This window comes from Hevea brasiliensis, chromosome 9 (genome assembly GCF_030052815.1).
Source record: "Hevea brasiliensis isolate MT/VB/25A 57/8 chromosome 9, ASM3005281v1, whole genome shotgun sequence".
In the NCBI taxonomy this organism is placed as follows: domain Eukaryota; kingdom Viridiplantae; phylum Streptophyta; class Magnoliopsida; order Malpighiales; family Euphorbiaceae; genus Hevea; species Hevea brasiliensis.
Window position 1 is genome coordinate 26,552,355 of NC_079501.1, and position 21,441 is coordinate 26,573,795.

The following is a 21,441-nucleotide window of genomic DNA, read 5'->3' on the forward strand; positions in this document are numbered from 1 at the left end:
TTATTTTCTTTAGTGTGAATGATGTGTAAATACTTTGAGATATTCCACATAGACTAGTCTAAAAAATTGAATGGGCATGATTTAAGTAAATGCCGACATTTTCCGTCAATTGCCAATAATTCTACAATATTTAGCAAGCACCAAGTTTCAGGTTGACCTTTTTTTAACTTTTTCTTGGTACGACGCGCACGAACTTCATGTCCAAAATCAAGACAGGCTCTGTATTAAAAATCTTCTTTAATTATTGTAACTGCAATTTAACAATTTAGTAAACCCAACTTGATGTGGCTTCCAGGGACACTCTAAAGGCCAAGAAACATCAGGGCGTTCATTTAGCTGACTCCTGCCCCTTGTTTTCCCCATCTCTCGTCTCTGCTCTTTATCTTGTTGTTATTATCTCTTCAGCTAGAAAACTATGGACAAAAAAAGAGTAAAAAAAAAAAAAAAAGAAGAAAAGAACTTTTAGTTGTCTTATCTTCCTCTTCTTTCTGCTCTCTGAACCATATCAACCACACGTGTATATATAGGTGAAGACTCAGCTTTGACTCTCCAAACTAAACACGCGCTTAGAAATAGAGAGAGTGCTCTGTAATCCCACTCTTCATTCTTCTCTAACACCGTTTTCTTGATACTAATCTCTAAATTTCTCTTCTTTTAAACCACCATGAAAAAGCTTAGAGGTTTCAGGCTTGGGCGCAGGCTTGTCAGAGTCTTCAAATGGATAATCCGATCCAGGAGAAAACCTACCCCTCGTTCCTCTTTCTTGGACCAAACAACTCGCTCCCTCAATCCTTTCTCCAAAATCTTGGCCTTAGCTCGTAACTTAAGACATAAAGCTTCTCCTTCTGCAAATTCAAATCGGGGGTATATCCGGCTGGGTCAGGCGAAACCGACGGAGGTGCCCAAGGGACACTTGGCGGTCTACGTGGGAGAATCAAATGGTGACACGAGGAGGGAGGTGGTGCCTGTGATATACTTCAATCATCCGCTGTTTGGGGAGCTGTTGAAGGATGCAGAGCGGGTGTACGGATACAATCATCCGGGTGGAATAAAAATTCCGTGTGGGTATTCGGAGTTTGAGAAGGTGAAGAGGAGAGTTGCAGCATGGGGTAATTGCCATAACAGAAGCGGGAAGCAACAATAAAAGTATTGGTGATGTGACAACAAATTTCAATTTTTCCCCCTTCTTTTAGGAAATTATGATCAATACTTGTAGGAGAACCAAATCAGCAATTTCTTTGCTCACGAAGGATAGTCTCATCAATTAAGAATTCAACTTTTACCATCTACGGTTTAATATTGTAAATTTTCAGTAGTTTATAAGTAATATTTAGCATTTTTTTTTTCACTTTGTTTTTGAATTTAATCGATGCTTGTCAAACTCAGCTCGCCAGAATACTGAGTTAGAGAAGCCAACTCTATTTAATCAGATTGAACTCGTAAACTATAACACATTTAAATTTGAGCATATATAAATTAATATTAGAGGTGATTCCGAGCGATGAAGATATAAAAATATATTGCGTATAAGTAATTGTAAGACGAAACCAAATTTAAGTGCAGAAGGAATCATGTCAGCTTGTGCTTTAGCTATTCATCACCGAAAATGTATCATTGGAGAGTCCAGTTCATCCCTTGGATTCTATGCTAATGAGGCATTATTTGATTGGTTGGAATTTAGAATTTTTTTTCTTGTGGTTGAAAGAATTTAGAAATTTGTGAATTGGAATCCAATGCCTTTCATTTCAATAAATATTGATAAAATCTATTTAATAAATTAAGTTCTTTAAAGAACTTCAGTATTGTTTTAATCAATTATATTATCATATAATTCATAAAAAAATTAATTAATTTTGAAATAATTTTTACAACTAATTAAATTTTTTTTATAATCAACGATATTTTATTAAACCAAAGAAAGGCAAGATACATCATTACTGAAGCAAAGACACATTAAGGGCAAGAACAGCAGAAACAACATTAGGAATACCTTCAATCCAAACAAATTCTTGCTCCTCAGAAGAGAAATCATCCAACTTGGCTAACAGATCTTTTAGGGAATGACCAAGAACAATGGTTCAGCAAGTGAAACCATTCAAAGCAATCTTGAAGCACATACCCAGGGGGACTATGAGGAGTCTCCTTAGCTTGTAATGGCCCAATAAGATGCTGACAATCCGATTATGCAATTATATAAGGAATACTCAATTCCACCGCTAATCTTAGGCCAAAGCCTCAGAGATATTTGATGTCCATAAGCCAAAAATGCATTTGATGGCAGAAGATAAAACATTACTAAATTCATCTCTAAAAACAACCCTCAGTTGAACCAGACCTGAAGAAGACATTCCAGCATCCACATTCAATTTCAAGAAACCTGGAGGAGGAGGGCACCATCTGTCAGCTAGAAACCTTTGGGATGGAAGAGAAGTAGCTATGCAATGGGTAGCAGTCTGGTAAAATTCAGCTACAAGAACATTAGCATGAGAAATAATATCATGAGGAGACCATTGAAGATTATCAAAAAAATAACTTATTTCTAAACGTCCAAATGCAGTAACACAAACATGCAATGTGAAGCAACAAATGAGCGTCAAATTTGGCCAAGATACCCAACCACCAGAACTTGAAGGAGTGTTCATCAACATTAAACACCCAATGCAGACCAGCATGTTGCCAGATAGGTTTAACCTGAGAGCAAACCCGATAGAGGTGAATAATTATTTCTTCCTAGGTGTAGAGAAGACAATTTGGAACAATAGATGGTAAGCGACCACTTAACAAGCTTCGCAAAGGCAAAATATTTAGTGCTGCATGCCAAACAAAGTTGATAACCTTTGGTGAACCAAGTATTTTCCAAATGGAATTCCATATGCGATTAGCAGTGGAGGAAGAAGATGCAGTATGAGATAGATGATCAGAGTAGAGCTGAAGGGCATGCGGTATCCACTATGAATAGAGTAGAGTCCAGATTTCTCAAAATGCCAAAGCAGAAAATCTGGTCGATTGAAAGAACTTAATGGAATTAATCGAATGTGCTCAACATCAATTGGGAGGAAGACCGACTCAAGGAAATCCCAATTCCAAGATAGAGATTGTTGGTCAATTAAGAGAGAAACTGTGGCATCTGCAGGCAATACAGCTGGGGGAGAGATGATCCTGAAACAAGTCGGTTGTGGAATCCATGGATCATGCCAGATTTGAACAGACTCTCCATTACCAATATGCCACCAAAGACCCTTCAATAAAATCTCTCGACCATATAATATGCTCCTCTAAGTAAAACTCGGAATTGAACCAACAGAGGCCTGAAGAAAAGTACTTCGTGGGTAATAACGAGCCTGTAAAACTCTAGCAAGCAAGGAAGTTGGAAATTGAATAAGCCGCCATCCTTGTTTAGCTAAGAGAGCTTTGTTGAAGCATTAGAAATCTCTGAACCCAAACCGCCTTGATCTTTTGGAAGACACAATTTCTACCATGAACATTAGTGCAATTGCTTGTGCTGACCCCACCACAAATGGCTAATCATCGATTTAAGCTCATCATAAAAGGAAAAGGGAAGATGGAAGCATTGCATTACAAAAGATGGGATTGCTTGAGCTATAGATTTGATTAAAAGATCCTTAGCGACTGCAAATAAGAATCGTTCTTTCCATCCTTGAAGTCGAGACCATAATCGATCTTTTATGCCTTGGAAATTTGCCTTATGAGATCAACTAATAATTGTAGGTAAACCCAAATACCTCTCATGTTTAGGAACAACCTGAACACCCAATTGAGCAGATATTGAATTGCATAATATTGAAGAAACATGAGCACTAAAAGCCAATTCAGATTTGTGAAAATTAACCTTTTAACCAGATAAAAGTTCGTACCTCTGAAGCACCGAGGAGACAGTAGTTGCCTCTAAAAGAGAAGCTTGTGAAAACAATATACAATCATTGACAAATAAAATGTGAGATATGTGAGGTGCTTTATGACAAACTCGAATCCCATGTAAAGAACCCTTTTGCACTTCATCATGAATTAAGCTGATAAGGCCTTCAGTACAGAGTAGGAACAAGTAAGGAGACAATGGATCCCCTTGACGGAGACCCTTAGTGGGTGAAAAAGAACCAACGGGCCTTCCATTAACCAAGACTGAGTAAGTAACCGTTGTCATGCATTTCATTACCATAGAGACCTTGGACGGGGAAAAACCCAATTTAAGCATCATAGCCTCAAAAAAATCCCACTCGACATTATCATAGTTCTTTGCCATATCTAACTTGACTGACATAAGTGTTTATAGGAAGGACCACAAGTTTTCATATAGTGGAAAACCTTGAAGGAAACAAGGGCATTGTCTGTAATCAAATAGCCTGGAATAAAAGCACTTTGAGAGTCATCGATAATAAAACCCAATATGCCTTTCAATCGATTAGCAACGGTCTTTGTAATTAACTTGAAAACCACATTGCATAGACTGATGGGTCTAAACTCACCGATTGAGTGAGGATTTTTCACCTTAGGAATTAGGCAGATATAGGTATGATTAAGATGATTAGGTATTGGGCCAACATTGAGAACATCCTAAACAAAATGAACTACATCACCCCCAATCACAGGTCAAAAGTGGTGAAAAAATAATAGAGGTAAACTGTCAGAGCCTGGAGCTTTGTTCGATGCATCTGTTCAAGAGGCTAGAAAATTTCATTGGAATCATATGATTGCATAAGCAAAGAGCTCATTTCAGGAGACACCTTGCATGGGACAAAGCTAGATTAATTGAAACATTACCACATCTTCCAGATGAAAAAAGAAAAGAATAGAAACTCAAGATGTGTGGCTGTAGAGCAGAACCTGAGATTTCCACATTGTTTTCATAAAATAAATGTGAGATGGAGTTATTTTGCCCATGAGAAGATGCCATGGAATGAAAGTACTTCGTATTTCAGTCTCCCTCACTCAACCAAAGTTGTTTTGAACAATGTCTCCACATCATTTCTTCCCTTAAAGAGACTTCTGCAAGTTTTGATTTTAATTGTTTCCTTGTTTCAAGGATGGATGAGTGTGAGGATAAGCCCAAATGCATGAGTTCATCTTGAAGCGCTTGTTTCTATTTTCGCAAATTACCAAAAGAGCTTTTCCTCCAATCCACCATATTTGTGGTGCAAAATGCAACCTTAGAGGTCTAAGAATCACCACAAGAAAAACCATCAGATATAGACCAACTCGCGCAACCACATAGATTCAAAATGGAAAGGTTTAGGACCAAGAGGTAAATTTGGTGGTGTCCCATCAAATTCAAGAATAATTGGAAGATGATCCGACACGAAAGATAAACAATGTGATAGAGTTGCTAGGGGAAATAAATCTCGCCAAGAAAGAGATATTAATGCGCGATCGAGAAGCTCCTCAACAAAATCCTGCCCATTCCTTCCATTATCCCATGTATATGGATAGCCTCGAAAATCCATATCAAATAGTCCAGAATCATCAAGAGCAGCATGATGCAGTGTAATCCGCAAGTATACGGGTCGTACAAAGTAATAAAGTGATAAGTCAAGTATCGTTTCCATGAGGATTTGCCGTTTGAGTACCAAACTATGAATAAAGCGATTATTTGGGCTTATGTTTGATAAATAACTGGTGAATGTAAATGAGCAAAGTAAATTAATAAATTTAATTAGAATGGGTAAAGAGCAAGTAAATAAATTCTAAATCTAGATACAATTGAACTAAATTAATAACGGGTAATTTGAATCAAAGTCTAATTATAATAAAAATGATTCCAAAGTTGGGGGTTTATGTATAAATTAATTGGGATTTGTCTTGGGTATTCCAATCTTAAGGGAAAATAGAGTTTGAAGGTGATTGATTCTAAATTTTTCTGATATCTTTTTCAAGTAAACCAAAGTGTATTTTAAAATAACCAAACCTATTTTTATATGATATTTGATTACTTTAAAACCTATTAAGTTTTGTAACCAATCATTAATTCCTCTTAAAACCCTAGTTTATTTCTAAATCTAGGTAATTTTAAGTTCTAATCCTTGATTATCTATCAATGAACTTTACCTTTCGGTCCTTCAATCAAAGATTAACACAATACCCAATGGGTACCAACATTAGGCAAGTAAATCAAGCACAAAAGGAAGGAATCAAAATTCATATTTATATAAAATATGGAAATAACCAGTCCAAATCTATAAATTAATCTAAAACATATTTTCAACTCTGAAATCCAAAGAGTTTACTCACTCATGTTGGTATTTACAAGAGAGATTGATGAAAAAGTAAAGAAAAACATGATAAGAGGACTAAAAATAGAAAAACTCAAGTAGAAGAACCCAAAACTCTAATTTCTGGAGCTTCCAGAGATGGTTGCAGCAGCTCCTCTTCCTCAGAAATTATGGCATCCTCCTCCCTCTCTCTCTCTCTCTCTCTCTCTCTCTCTCTCTCTCTCTCTCTCTCTCTCTTTATATATATATATATATATATATATATGGCATCCTTCTCCCTCCCTCTCTCTCTCTCTCTCTCTCTCTCTCTCTCTCTCTCTATATATATATATATATATATATATATATATATATATATATATTTCTTTTTTTTTTTGTTTCTTATTGTTTCCTCTTCTTACTTCCTGTGGCCAAAAAACTAGAAAATGATGCTTTTATATGGTTTTAAAAGTTGCCCTAAAAATAGATAAGAGCCAAGGAGTGGATAGGAAATGAGGTGTAAAAATATCCAGGATAGCAGAGTTATTCACGTCCTGGGCAGTCTGCTTAGGGTACTGCTTACCCTAAGCAACATCTTAAGCAATTTTCGATCTCTGCATGCACTGTCGGCTTAAGGTTAAGTAGACTCTCAGCAAATCTCGACAAGTTTAGGATAAAAGGAGTTTTTTTGCTCATGCTTGACTTCCAGCTTGACCTAAGTTGCACTTTAAGCACAGTCGCTTACCCTAAGTAGGATCTCAAGCAGGACCCTGAGAAAATCTTGGCAGGTTTTGGGAAGAAAGTTTGAATGTGTTAGATTTAAGCTGTGCTTGACTTGCGGCTTGACCCAAGCTTAAGGCTAAGCAATTTGGCATACCCTAAGCAACATCATAAGCAAAGTCTCAAGCAAATTTTAGCTAATTCAATCTTTCAAGGCTTGATTTCTTCAACTTTCCTTCATACTTAAATGGCTTCAAATTTCTTCAAATCACTTCCTAATGCACTCATTGACCCTTAATTTGACACAAAAACCTATTAAAAATAACAAAATTACAAAAATCAAATATAAAGTATGTAACGATATGGCTCCAACCACTTTATATATCATTACTTTTTGAATCCAAGACCATCTCCGTGCTTTGCCGATGTGGGATTTGCCTAAGGGACCTTTCTCCCCCGCTTTCGGGACTCAGCGTCCTCGCTGAGGTTTGCCCCCCCCATCGCCCAAGAGGACACGCGAGCGGCTTTGATACCAATTGTAACGATATGGCTCCAACCACTTTATATATCATTACTTTTTGAGTCCAAGACCATCTCCGTGCTTTGCTGATGTGGGATTTGCCTAACGGACCTTTCTAAAGGTCCGTTAGGCAAATCCCACATCAGCAAAGCACGGAGATGGTCTTGGACTCAAAAAGTAATGATATATAAAGTGGTTGGAGCCATATCGTTACAAAGTAACTAAAGTTAACAAATAAGCTAACATAAAGCTAAAAATATAAAATATACTAAAATATAAGGGCAAAATGGATGCAAAACTAACCTAAAATGCCTATATGAAATGAGTGCAATAAATTCCCCCAAACTCAAACCTTTGCTTGTCCTCAAGCAAATTAAAAACAATTAATACAATTGGGGTACTTTCCTTTAAATTCATGAAAACTATTTATCCAAGCTCTCAGGCTTACTTTTAGCCACCAACAAACCATATACCCACTTTCAAGGTACAAAGAATTCAATCCTGACCAAAGTTATTACCGTTTAGCCTTAGGTCAATTATCCATATCATCAAGCCCAAACCAATCAATCACAAAGAATAATTATGCCTAAATAGACTCTAAAGCAATCCATAAACTAAAGTGTCTCAGATAATGATGGAAGTAAATGAATGGATGAATGATATCCCAATCCCATAGGCAATTCTCCTATTCCAATCTCCACTAATGTAGCAAAACACCATCAAAAGATCAAAAGGATTTTCAAGGATTGAAATGGGGCTAAGGGGGTGATAATGTGGCTCACAAAGAAAGGATAAATGTAACAAAGCATGAGAATAATCAAATTATTAAAAGATCAAGATACACAACCATTTTTTTATCAAATGGGAGAAGGAATTTTACAACTATTCACCAATGCTAGTATATAATTTTAAAGCTTTTGGAGGGACTACATAAATAACATTGACTTTGAATTATAATTGTCTCTTTTAATTCATCTCCAAACTCATTTATTTGTGTACTTGGTTCGTGAATTACTTTACATACCATAATTGAATTTGCTAGCATTTTTACTTTAGTCACTTCTCCCAACTAATTATTATTATTTTTTTCTTTTTATTTTTTTTCTTTTTTTTTAATTTTATTATTTTATTTTAAGTGTATCTATCACTCAAAGAATTATTCTCATGAAAGGTAGATAAGTGTTTGGGTTTATGGCTAGGCAATAATGTGGGTTTCAAAAAAATGAAGGGGGATCAATGTACGCTCAAATTAGTTTCAAAGGGAAATTTTAAAGTGAGATTAACTAAGGCTAAAATATGGGTTTAAAATCCAAAGAATGCCTAGATCATTTCTTTCTTAAGTGCATACTATGATTTCGCCTTGAAAGGTTTAGAAGGATTGTTCTAGAATTGGTGAGACATCAATTAGCTACTTTTTATCCTAGAGTTTTCTCTAGGCACTTAAACTCAATGCAATTGATTGGTTGGCCTTTAGCTAAGAAGATATAAACTAAGGCAAGAATCTAATAACCTTGCACTTATCGAGAACTTTCAATCCATCAAATCCTTCTAAAAGTTAGGTCAATTGTTCTTCAAAGCAATTCTCAATCCTCTAAGAACAAGGTAAAATTTTATTTTTATGATATGCATGATCCTAAAATTAATGCATAAATCAAATTAAAACTAAGTGTAATTTATATGGAAACTATATGCAGGTGTATGAGTATAGACATATGTGTGATATATGTATAAGTGTGTGGATTATCTATATATGAATGAATGAAATGCAATAAATGAATGAATGAAAATTTAAAAAAAAAAAATTAAAAATTTTGCAAAAATTTTGCCCTCACCCCCAAACTCAAATGAGATATTGTCCTCAATCTCTAAAATGAATGCAAAGATGGAAAAAATTTTGTGAACTAATCAATTAAGGAAATATATGCAATTGGGGATTAAATCAATATAAGCTCAAAAATTCCAAAATTAAGCTCAAAATGATATTAATAATGAAGCTTTAGAGAGAAAAATGTGAAAAAGTATTCCAAATGTATGAATTTACACTGCTTAAGAAATTGCTTAAGATGTTGCTTAACCTATTGCTTAGGGTAAGTAGGATTTGCATATGGTTAAGCAAAATCTTAAGCACTGGCAACACGCTAAAAACATTAAGAATAGCAAGTAAACCATTACCTCATGATGATGTTGAACATATTTAGCTTAAGGTAAACAGTGCCACTCATCAATATCAACAAAATTAAAACTGAATAAAAGATAAAGTACAAAAATAATATGCAAAAGGAGGAAAATATATAATAAAATAAGATCTAACAGTTAAATCAAAAATTAAACCAAGAAGCATTCATAAAATAACTATATTCATATTAGAAGATAAAATAAAATAAACTAAACTAAAGGAAATGAATGTGAATATAATCATAAAAACTAATTACCAAAGTATTGCAACTATTACTAAAGTTTGAATATTAAAATAAATAGACTGCAAAATAAACCTAAAACAGAAACCAACACTGAATTGAAGAACTAAAACTAGTACTAAATTACTGCTGCTATTCAGGCTCTGCTGTCAAGGCTTTACTGTTGTTCAGCTTGCTGCTGGTAGGTTTTCTTGTGGCACAAGGGATTTTGCTTGGGTAAGCATAAAATTACTTAAGATTAAGCATGACTTGCATAGGGTAATTGCTTAGGTTAAGCATGTAGTAATTGCTGAATTAAAGATTCTAGTGTTGCTTAGGGTCTGCACAAATTTGCTTAGGGTTAAGCAGGATTTGCATAAGGTACAGCTTAGGGTAAGCAATATCAAGCAAATTTCGGTAGATTTTGGGAATTAACTTACCAAAAACAGTTGCTAGGGGAAAGATAAACAATGTGATAGAGTTGCTAGGGGAAATAAATCACGCTAAGAAGGAGATATTAATACACGATCGAGAAGCTCCTCAACAAAATCCTACCCATTCCTTCCATTATCCCATGTATATGGATAGCCCAGCAAATCCATATAAAATAGTCCAGAATCATCAAGAGCAGCATGATGCAGTGTAATACGCAAGTATACGAGTCGCACCAAGTAAGAAAGTGATAAGTCAAGTATTGTTTCCGCGAGGATTTGCCATTTGAGTACCAAACTATGAATGTAGCGATTATTTGGGCGTATGTTTGATGAATAAATGGTGAATATAAATGAGCAAAGTAAATTAATAAATCTAATTAGAATGGTAAAGAGCAAGTAAATAAATTCTAAATCTAGGTGCAATTGAACTAAATTAATAACGGGTAATTTGAATCAAAGTTTAATTATGATAAAAATGATTCCAGAGTTTGGGGTTTATGCATAAATTAATTGAGATTTGTCTTGGGTATTCCAATTTTAAGGGAAAATAGAGTTTAAAGGTGATAGATTCTAAATTCCTCTGATATCTTTTTCAAGTAAACCAAAGTGTATTTTAAAATAACCAAACCTATTTTTATATGATATTTGATTACTTTAAAACCTATTAAGTTTTGTAACCAATTTTTAATTCCTCTTAAAACCCTACTTTATTTCTAAATCTAGGTAATTTTAAGTTCTAATCCTTGATTATCTATCAATGACCTTGACCTTTCGGTTCTTCAATCAAAAATTAACACAATACCCAATGGCTACCAACATTAGGTAAGTAAATCAAGAACACAAGAAAGGAATTAAAACTCATATTTATATAAAATATGGAAATAACCAGTCCAAATCCATAAATTAATCTAAAACATATTTCCCAACTCTGAAATCCAAAGAGTTTACTCACTCATGCTGGTATTTACAAGAGAGATTGATGGAAAAGTAAAGAAAAACATGATAAGAGGACTAAAAATAGAAAAACTCAAGTAGAAGAACCCAAAACTCTAATTTCTAGAGCTTCCAAAGATGGTTGCAGCAACTCCTCTTCCTCAGAAATGATGGCATCCTCCTCCCTCTCTCTCTCTCTCTCTCTCTCTCTCTCTCTCTCTCTCTCTCTCTCTCTCTCTCTATATATATATATATATATATATATATATATATATATATTTTTTTTTTTTTTTTTTTTTTTTTTTTGTTTCTTATTGTTTCCTCTTCTTACTTCCTGTGGCAAAAAAACTAGAAAATGATGCTTTTACATGGTCCCAAAAGTTGCCCTAAAAATAGATAAGAGCCAAGGAATGGGTAGGAAATGAGGTGTAAAAATATCCAGGTCAGCAGAGTTATTCACGTCCTGGGCAATCTGCTTAGGGTACTGCTTACCCTAAGCAACATCTTAAGCAATTTTCGGCCTCTGCATGCACTATCTGCTTAAAGTTAACAATAAAAGGAGTTTTTCTGCTCATGTTTGACTTCTAGCTTGAACTGAGTTACACCTTAAGTACTGCCGCTTACTCTAAGCAGGACCCTAAGTAAATCTCGGTAGGTTTTGAGAAGAAAGCTTGAATGTGTTAGATTTAAGTTGTGCTTAACTTGCGGCTTGACCCAAGCTTAAGGCTAAGCAATTTGGCATACCCTAAGCAACATCATAAGCAAAGTCTCAAGCAAATTTTGGCTAATTTAATCTTTCAAGGCTTGATTTCTTCAACTTTCCTTCATGCTTAAGGGGCTCCAAATTTCTTCAAATCATCTCGTAATGCACTCATTGACCCTCAATTTGCCATAAAAACCTATTAAAAATAACAAAATTACAAAAATTAAATATAAAGTAACTAAAGTTAACAAATAAGCTAAAATAAAGCTAAAAACATAAAATATATTAAAATATAAGGGCAAAATGGATGCAAAACTACCATAAAATGCCTATATAAATGAGTGCAACACAGCATGAAAAGTTTGCATGGATGAATTAGGTCTGTTACTGCCACCCACCTTTTCATCATTTGTTAGGATTTCATTAAAGTCACCAATTACAGCCCAAGGAAAAGAGGACACAGAAGATAAATGCCTTAAAAACTGCGAAGACCGATGCTTGTTAGACCACTCGAGCTAGCCGTAAAAACCTATGAAATGCCAAGATTCACTTTTACCAGCAAAGCTGACCCTAAAGTCAATGTGATGCATAGAATAAGTCAAAAGTCGAAGAATTATATTATGATCCCACCAACAGGCTAAACCACCACCATGTACAGATCTCTAAACAACAAACATGTAATTGTAACCAAGTATGTGCTTAATAAAATCCATCCTAACCTCATGAACATGAGTTTCCATGAGGAAAAGGATGGAGGGAGCTTTTGGTGAGCACAACCACCTAAGTCGACCAACTGCCAGTGGCTTCCCAAGCCCCTGGCAGTTGTAACTGAGAAGTTTCATGGCTGTAAGCAAACCTGGCCGTCACTAGAGGTCGCCTCTAAAGTGTTGGAGGATAGAACTAATAACCAATATTGTTTACCCAAAGATTCTGCATCAACAAGGTCTGAACCATGATCATCTCTATCAACCCATTTACCCAAAGAAATGACAATTTCGCATATAGAAACGTGCTCCACTATCCTTTGTTTCCTATTTCATGTAGAGGGCCCTTTCCCTTGTAATGGTTAAAGGGCCAATACAGCCGAGTTGTCGTGATCTAGAGAGGATTCAATAACCATACCGGCCATTGATGTAACAAGAGGTTATGACACTGGTTCGACTGTAGGATTGCCATTGAGATTTAATTTTTCAAGGACCTATCCCAAAGATTCCTTGAAAGGTAAAACAGTCAACTCAACAGAATGTGGAACAAAATGATCAATAGGTTGTTCGGGAAACTGAGTGGTCGTAGAATGATGAGTAGCTTCAACCAATTCAGCAACCAGACGAGCCTCTTTTTCTTTATCAACCTGGTTTCGGAGCTGGAATGTTTTTCCTAGGATAAATCTTAACCAATCCCCATACTGCAATGAAGCCTCAGAAACCTTCAGAGAACAATCATGGTAGGTATGTCCCACGCAACCACAGGCATAACAAAATCTGGGAAGCCTCTCAAATTTCAGCTTGATCCATTTAACTTCTCCTGGTTCTATTTTTAATAAGACTCCACGACGCATTGGCTTATTGAGTGGAATTGCAACCCAGAAGCGTAAAGCTGTAGACCATCCTAGCACATCATCGTTATCAAAATCAACAAAACGACCTATCATGTTTGTAATTACCATTGCAGTAGAGCAAGAAAAAGAGTTGAAAAGAATCCCATACGCTCGAACCCAAAAAGTACATTCAGAGAATAAAACAGAGTTAGTGTATTTGTGATTTTAATTTTTTTAATAAAATAATTTATTTTTAAAAATCTAACAACTGATTTAAAAATCAATGGTTAAATCAATTGCTTTTTAAGTCAGTTGTTACTAAACTAACAATCAATTTACAATTATATTCACAAAAAGAAAAAAATAATAAATTTTTAACTCGCTTCATTTAGAAAAAATAAAAATAATATTATGAATTTTTCAATTTCAATGCCAATAATAAGTTTGAAATTTCTTTTAAAAAGAGGACTCATTCAACTTGAAGAATCAAAATCGTGTCACCCCATCAAGTTCAAAGCTGAAAACGACAATTTCCACTGCATTTATCGACTTCCTCTTTTCTCTCTGTCCATCTCTAATCTCTCTGTAAGTTGCTATTCACCTTTCTTTGATTGAGCTCCACGATCTTCTCATGGATTCACCCTTCACTCTACAATTGAACCTGCCTGAATTTCCTAGAACACGCATACCAATAAACTGTGATGGGGAATTCCATCTCTAATCTCTCTGTAAGCTTCTATTCACCTTTCTGTGATTGAGCTCCAGGATCTTCTCATGGATTCACCCTTCAATCAACAATTGAACCTGCCTGAATTTCCTAGAACACGCATAGCCATAAAGTGTGATGGGGAATTCCCGCAAGGATCAATTATAATTTTGGCCCCCATCTGGTAATTCTTAAAAGGGTTCTCTAATTGGGCAGGTATACCGGTGGTTCATTCTTGGTCCCCAACACCACTTCCTCATTTTCAGGTTTGAGCATTATTTTAACTTTAAGATCAATGTCCATATCCTATCGAGGAATAAAATCTTATTGCCTTCTTCCAAAATTACTTTTACAATGTCAAAACCGTGTGGCCTACCTCATAAATATCAAGAATATGAACATTTCAACAATAAAATAAAAGTGGACCAACCAAACCTGCAAGCCATCGTCACTATCATATTGAACTGTACAATAGAATTATCATCCAGATGGGCCCAATACAAATCGACAATTCATTGTAACTGAGCATTAGATCATTGTGTGAACAAAACCACACAGGAATCTATAACTGTAGCTTTATTATATTAGTTCTATGACAGAAGCTGCATGGCAAGAAAACTGAGAATGTGAATTGTGGCTTTTCTTTTGTAACTGTGTACTATACAATGGCTAATAATGTTACTTGCACATTTTCTGCCTAAATTTTAAGCACTATAACCTTGATTTGAAGGATGCCACTGTCCAGCATCATGGCCACTGCACGCAGCAATTGAAGCTTCTTCCATGGAGGCTTGAGAAACCCCACTGTTGCAAACATTGGCAAATGCACGCATGTGTTTCATTCCATATTGGGTCAATGATCCGCAGTGTGTTTCGAAGAAGCGAACCTGAGATTTCAATGTCAGGTGTTAAATAGTTCATTTATTATCAGTGTATTAGTGTAATGAAGATGAAGCAAACAAGAAAAAATACTGGAGATGATGATTTATGTTACCATTGATTTTAAGCAATTCCAGTCATCTACCAGGGGCACACCAGGCTTTCTGATAGATTGAAGCATGGAAGAACTCTTTTTGGGTCCAAACAATAGTGTTCCAATCAATTCTACGCTACTATCCAAGTGCCTTCTATGCCTAAGTGTCTCTGCAATCTGCTGGAGGATTTGTCTTTTCTTTTCTGATCCATCTTCTGACCTTTTATACTGCAGGAAACAGGCAGATTACTATAACAAGAATTTCTTTCATGTGTTCTAATGTCACTTGCAATTGTCCATAGCATCAAAATCAAGTATGTCAATATTTTAAGAGGCTACAACACTCACCATTTCCCACATGAAGAGAAGCTCTGCATCTCTCTGATTAACAACATCCATAGGTGTACTCATATGGCCATTGTTTGGAGGGAAGTTCAGGCTTGCAGGGTCAAAACCTTGATATAAATAGACCTTCTCTGCTTTGATGCTTGCATTCCCATATTCCATCACATGAGATCCAGCAGTATAAGTGTTATAATTAGAAGTTCTGGCCTTTACCTGCACAAAATCCAAAAGAAAATCTCACATTAACCCTTTAATAAATAATAATGGGCAAAATCCATAAACTATATTGCACATAAATTTGATCATATGAAATTAAACGCCAAAGCATATGAAGCAACAACTTTACCGTCTTATACTGTTGCTTCAACGTTTCTTTCTTCAGATTGTGCGACTCGCTGCAGATGCATCAGGAAAAAAAAGTAAGGAAGAGTGACGAGAAAAGAAGCAGATTTTTCTGTATGTAAACACACACCTGTCCTCCATCCAAGCAACACTGTACAAATCCCCCAAACAAGTGATGAATTCTTGAGGTGGAGAAGCTTCCATCCCTGGACAGTAAGTTCCCCAGCTACTCTCTTGTGCATTTGATGCTGTAGTGACATAAATATTTATATCTTTGGGCATAATCCCTTCGAAAATGCTCCCGCTTTCACAAGCTTCTACATATATAATCTGCATTCAGAACACATCCAACTTTGTAAGCAATTTAATTAATAAAATTTGTTCTAATTGCAATGGAAAAAAAAATCTCTCTTTGATTACCATTTCTTTGTAACCCCCAGCTGCATGTTTCTTCTCCAAAACCTCGATGAAATCCATTGCATACAGAAAAGGCAGATTTGGCATCCCTGCATTATATTACACAGAAAATCAATTTTAATTTCTACACAGAACACCAGCCCAGAGAGGGAGGGAGAAGAAACTGGCAACTTAAAATACCAAGAACTCCAGGGCCTCCATGATCAGAATAGTACAAGAAAATTCTGTCATTTGCCTTGCTATTTACTACCTTGCCACTTCCACCCTTGACAGCACTTTTATCCCCAAGAAGTACTGCATACAGATTCTTAGCAGTAACGTGTTCACCTGTATAATCCTGTAAAGATATGCCAACATAATTGACAATCAAGGGAATCAATGATCATCAATTAATAATTAATTAATCTGAATTTAGGTGCAAATGCATAGCAAATATCCCATGAAATTAATACAGTCAAGTGATCATTAAGGTACTGTATCCAAAATGACTTCTGCCAGCCATAATCATTTTATTTCTCTTCAATTAGAGATTTCCATTTCTTTCTTGCTTGAAGAAAAAGAAGTCCAAGTTGTCTAACAATATATGTATGAAAGTTGCAATTGGAAAGACTGCACTTGTTATTCCAAGATCTCACATATAAAGGCCATGGATCCTACTCAGACCCGAGACACATGTGGGACCCATGGTCCCACCCTACATCTGGACCTGGTCTAGATAATCAAAAAGAAAAAGAGGTTCTCTCAAAGCGATTTCGACAGCTATCTAGCACCAGTCATTTGGGCCAGTAGCACCATGATGCTCCTTGTGCACACAAGCCACAATTTCAGACAAAAAAAAGGAAAAGAACATGATACAGGGGCACACAGTGTTAAGCAAGTTAGGCGGTTAGCTAATTATTTCGATACCAACAACAGAGTTTTGCCGAATCAATGTCATGTCAATAAAAAATATCCAAGCCAAAGTGTGAAAGATATTTTTTGTGAAAGATATTTTTGAAGAAAAGTCCAATAAACTCATAATTTAAGTTCATGGGTCACTTTATTTTAATCTCAACAATGGCATCAACCTTTTCACTATACATTTACATGTGTATTGAACTGTTATAATATTCTTTAGTGCAAAAGGATATTTTGCCCAAACCAATTAAACTTAAGTAATTAACGAACCACCATTGTGTTCCAGGATCCTAAGTTTCAACCTGCAAATTAATTAGATTACATATCACTGTCAACGACAATTATGACAGTTTCTGGTTTCTAATTAAGTTTATTTATTGTACCATCATATATTATCAATCAACATCAAAGATAGCAGCCAACCAACCAACGCAGAACAAGGGAGACGTGATAAATACTAGATAATCAATCCTAACCACAAATTAGTTAAAAAAAGTCACAGAGTATTTACGAGACAAGAACTATACCGTGTATGCATTTAGCATCAATTCACATATATATACCTTAGGCACACCAGCATAAACATCTTCTCCATGTGGATGGTTGATGATAACCCCAGGCCTAGGATTCAAATCATTTTTAGCTATATCATCATACATAAACACTATTATGTTCTCCTCTTTTATGCCACCTTTTCTTAGCAGCTGATATGCATGGCAAACATCGGCCTGCAAGATCGACACCCATAAATTTATCAATCTCTAGTATAAAACAAAAATTAAGTAAATTGATTAGTTAATTAATAAGCTTGTCTGTGAATGTTAATAATTCAAACCCTGCTTCTTTTTCTTCCCTTTCTCTGCCCCTTAAACCGAAATTTACATTCAAGAAAAGAAAGAGAAATTAGATTTTTTATTTTTTATACCTGATGCCTGTAATTTCCATAACCCATTGATCCAGCCACGAGAACCGCCCATCTTGTTCCAAGTTGATCATCATCAACTCCTGGTTCAACTTCGTCAGAAGGCATCAGAATACCAGGTTCAAACAGGTTGAAACGAGAGGCTAAACAGCCTTCTATATATATAAAAGACAGTGTAAGAACTAGAAACAGAGCATAATTGAAGAAGAACAAGGAGAATTTATGGGCATCCATGCAGAGAGTGCAGGTTCAAGAAAACTAGAAACGGTGGAATACGAGGAAATTTCACACCAGGGATAGCGAGAGGAAGTGAGTATGAAAGGAAAGTTGTGAGAGGTGGTATTTAAAGTCAGGAGGGTAAAGCGGTGGAAGGCGCCATGCAAAAGAAGGGGTTGACACGTCTGGCAGGTGGCTGAGAATGGTGGGTCCCACAAACGCTGCGGCTTGAAGCAAGTGGGCGCTTGATTGTATTTGAGGGGCTGCATCTGTGTTCTTGTTCTTGTTTTTCACTTGGGTTTCACTGCTGGTTCTTGATCTTGATTGCCTTTCTTGTAGTTTTACTCAGGTGAAAAAGCTAAGGAATTTTGGGGTTGTTTTGTTAAGATTCCTAAGATGCTTCTGTTGATGCTTCTGTTGATGCTTCCACCACCAATTCCGTCGTTTAAGATTTTTGTCCGTTATGATGGTCTGGATTTAGTATCTTTTACGGGGGTAACATCCTGTTCACTTGTAAATAATTGGATAGTTTTTTAAAAGAATATTTTTAAAATATTGAAAAATTAATTTTTTGAAATTTAATTAAGATTTAAAAAATTATTAGAATGTTTAAAAACTTAAAAATTCTAAAAATGATACTGAAATAAACAAAATGAGAGTATTTTGATAAATTAAAATGTAATAATTTAAATTATAAAATTTTAAATATATAAAATTATAAAATCATATATTTATAAAAAATTATGTTATTTTTTAATTCAATTTTATTATTTAAAATTACAGTTTTAACTCAATTTTATTTAATTTCGATTTTATATATGTTTTGACTTATTTTAATAATTTTAACTCGTAAAAAGGTATGAATTAATTCGCATTTTTAATAATTATGAAAACAAGTTACCTTACCCATTTAGTGAAGGAAATGTGATAGAATATTTTATTAATACTAAATTATATTTAGATGCATAAAATGAGAACATTTCACTCTATAATTAAACAATTGTACAATCACATATTATTTAATTAATTTGCTTAGTGTCTCGGTGCATGGGGTTGATCTTTTAAGATCCTAAATATACAGCTTAGCATCTCTAATAAAATTATCGTGATTTTATTAAGGAGTATGTATTATTTCTATCACATGTAATAATTTAAATTTTAAAAAATTTTAAATTTAAGCTAATTTTAATATTATTTTATTGATATTATTGTAATTTAAACAACTATTTTAATCACATTATTATTATTATTAGAGATAAATTAAAATGTATTATAAATTTATTGCGTAAATACTTTGAGTATATTACAAATTTCATTTAAAAGATTATTGTTATTATTAGTTTGTGGTATTTAAATTTATTATAAAATATAGAAAATTATTATTTTAGCATTTATTATTTGAAATATTTTAATCAAGTTTGAATTTATTATTTTTATTACTTAAACCTTTATTTTAAGAGAGTTAAATTAGAGTTGGACCTAATTGAAAGAAGAAATAGGACCTAAGTGAAAAGTTTAGAAAAGTTCAGGGATTTCCAATGTAATTAAAAGTACAAACAAAAAAAAAAACAAATTTCAAAATGCAGAACCCCCTCCCCCTCCCTCCCCACAAATCTCTCGCCCCGCTACTCCCTCCTCCTCTCATCTTATTCTTTTTCTACGATGGCCATCACTCCGGTAACTCACCCTGGCAACGGCGGTTGTTCAGGCAACCACTAGGCAGCCAAATGGCGACTGCAGCACCCCGTCCAATAAAGATCCGACGCGATCTTGGAGGAGAGAGAGTGACGCAAAGCGTTACTTTCCAAGGCCAATTCTGGTGGCTCCTGGCAGCAGCTAGACTTGTTATTGATGGCAAATGACTCATCTACCCTCTAGCTTCATTTTTTGACCAGCGGTAGCAAGTTTGGTGGCTAAAACATGAGAATCGAGGAGATAAAAATGGGTAAATGTAGAGCTTTTCGATCAGATCCAGGATAATCTAATCGTCAAATCGACGATCCAATACCACCATTGAATTCAGTGCAACGAAATCTTCGAGATGTGATCAATCCTACTCCGATCAAACATAATTTAGAAAAGGCGACATCGGACAATCCAGATCGCTTGGTGAGATTTTCACACCTTTTCAATTACCTTAAATTAAAAATAATTATATGATAATTATTAATAATTTATGGATTTTGTTTAAGTGTAATAGGATCAGCGATAACTCATCGGCACTTGGGACCAAATTTTCGACCTAGTACGAATGCCTGATGAGTTGTCTCGAAAGGTGGTTAAGTTTACAGTTGATTCCAACATTTTTAAACGTTCCACAATTTTGACAAAGATAAACCTGAACTCAAGTTGTGTAGTTTTTACCTAAGTTATGCCTAGCTAATAAATCTATTAAATATTCCTGAGTTAGTAAAATTGAGTAAAATGAATTTAATTAATACAAAGATGATATGAAGGACCTCCAAGAATATTTTCATAGTTTTGGAGCACTGAAAATAATTATTGGATTGTAGAGAAGTTAGGGACTCGAGCTGGAGTTTAGAAATTTGGACCTAGATTAGGTTTCTTGTAGGCCTCAAATGGGTATATTATGATTGTTGTTGTGGGTCTGAGGCTCTATATTTGCCATTGTTGAGTTTTGTTGCAGAGAGGTTAGGTCTAGTTATAGGAGAGATTCTGTTGAAATTTCAGTAATACCTTAAGATTAATTCTCATTTCTGTAGTTTAAATTAGTTGGTTACTTTTTGTCAGACAATTGATAGAGGTCAGTGTGTCTATAGGCTACTGGGGCCAATTGTCTTCTTCTTTTTAATTGATCAGTCTATAAGTTAAATATTGATTATTTTTGTAATTTTACTATTATTTATATTCTTGGCATGCCCATGTTTTATATATATTATATTTACATGCTTAGTTATATAAATTAGGTTATTGCGGCGTATTTAACTATTGTTAATTGTCTGTGTTTGCTACCCTAAAGATAATTTGGAGCTATGTGTGTTATATATACATGGTATATGATGGATATGGATTGAACGGGTAGTTGCGGCTTGAGCTAGATTCGTTGAAACTTGATTTTTATGGATAAAGTCGGGGTGAGGTAAGGCTTTGAGTTGATGTCGCTAGCCCCTGCACATGGATTTAAGTGAAAGTTTGGTTTGAGTTGGGCTTGCTTGT

The 21,441-nt window shown here is 35.0% G+C and overlaps 2 protein-coding genes across 2 annotated transcripts; one reads left to right on the forward strand and one right to left on the reverse strand.

Annotated features, from left to right (window-relative positions):
- The first annotated feature begins 346 nt into the window (after nucleotides 1–346).
- LOC110657455 (auxin-responsive protein SAUR36) lies at nucleotides 347–1,348 on the forward strand. The gene has a single exon (XM_021814658.2). The coding sequence runs from the start codon at nucleotides 665–667 to the stop codon at nucleotides 1,142–1,144; it is 480 nt and encodes a 159-aa protein (XP_021670350.2). The 5' UTR covers nucleotides 347–664; the 3' UTR covers nucleotides 1,145–1,348.
- A 13,261-nt stretch (nucleotides 1,349–14,609) lies between these two features.
- Nucleotides 14,610–18,370, reverse strand: LOC110636311 (vacuolar-processing enzyme). Its single transcript, XM_021785967.2, has 9 exons — nucleotides 18,052–18,370; nucleotides 17,690–17,854; nucleotides 16,410–16,566; nucleotides 16,233–16,318; nucleotides 15,943–16,142; nucleotides 15,817–15,865; nucleotides 15,474–15,683; nucleotides 15,147–15,353; nucleotides 14,610–15,039 (listed from the first exon to the last, which is right to left on the reverse strand). The coding sequence occupies exons 1-9, from the start codon at nucleotides 18,280–18,282 to the stop codon at nucleotides 14,857–14,859; spliced, it is 1,488 nt and encodes a 495-aa protein (XP_021641659.2). The 5' UTR covers nucleotides 18,283–18,370; the 3' UTR covers nucleotides 14,610–14,856.
- Nucleotides 18,371–21,441: the final 3,071 nt, after the last annotated feature.

What these genes read in the sequence shown, in the direction of transcription:
- LOC110657455 (XM_021814658.2), top strand. Translation starts at nt 665, where the DNA reads ATGAAAAAGCTTAGAGGTTTCAGGCTTGGGCGCAGGCTTGTCAGAGTC.
- LOC110636311 (XM_021785967.2), bottom strand. Translation starts at nt 18,282, where the DNA reads ATGGATGCCCATAAATTCTCCTTGTTCTTCTTCAATTATGCTCTGTTT. An exon ending in TTTATGCTGGTGTGCCTAAG is followed by an intron (nt 16,567 to 17,689) that starts GTATATATATGT and finishes ATATCTTTACAG; the next exon opens with GATTATACAGGTGAACACGT. An exon ending in TGGAGGCCCTGGAGTTCTTG is followed by an intron (nt 16,319 to 16,409) that starts GTATTTTAAGTT and finishes AATATAATGCAG; the next exon opens with GGATGCCAAATCTGCCTTTT.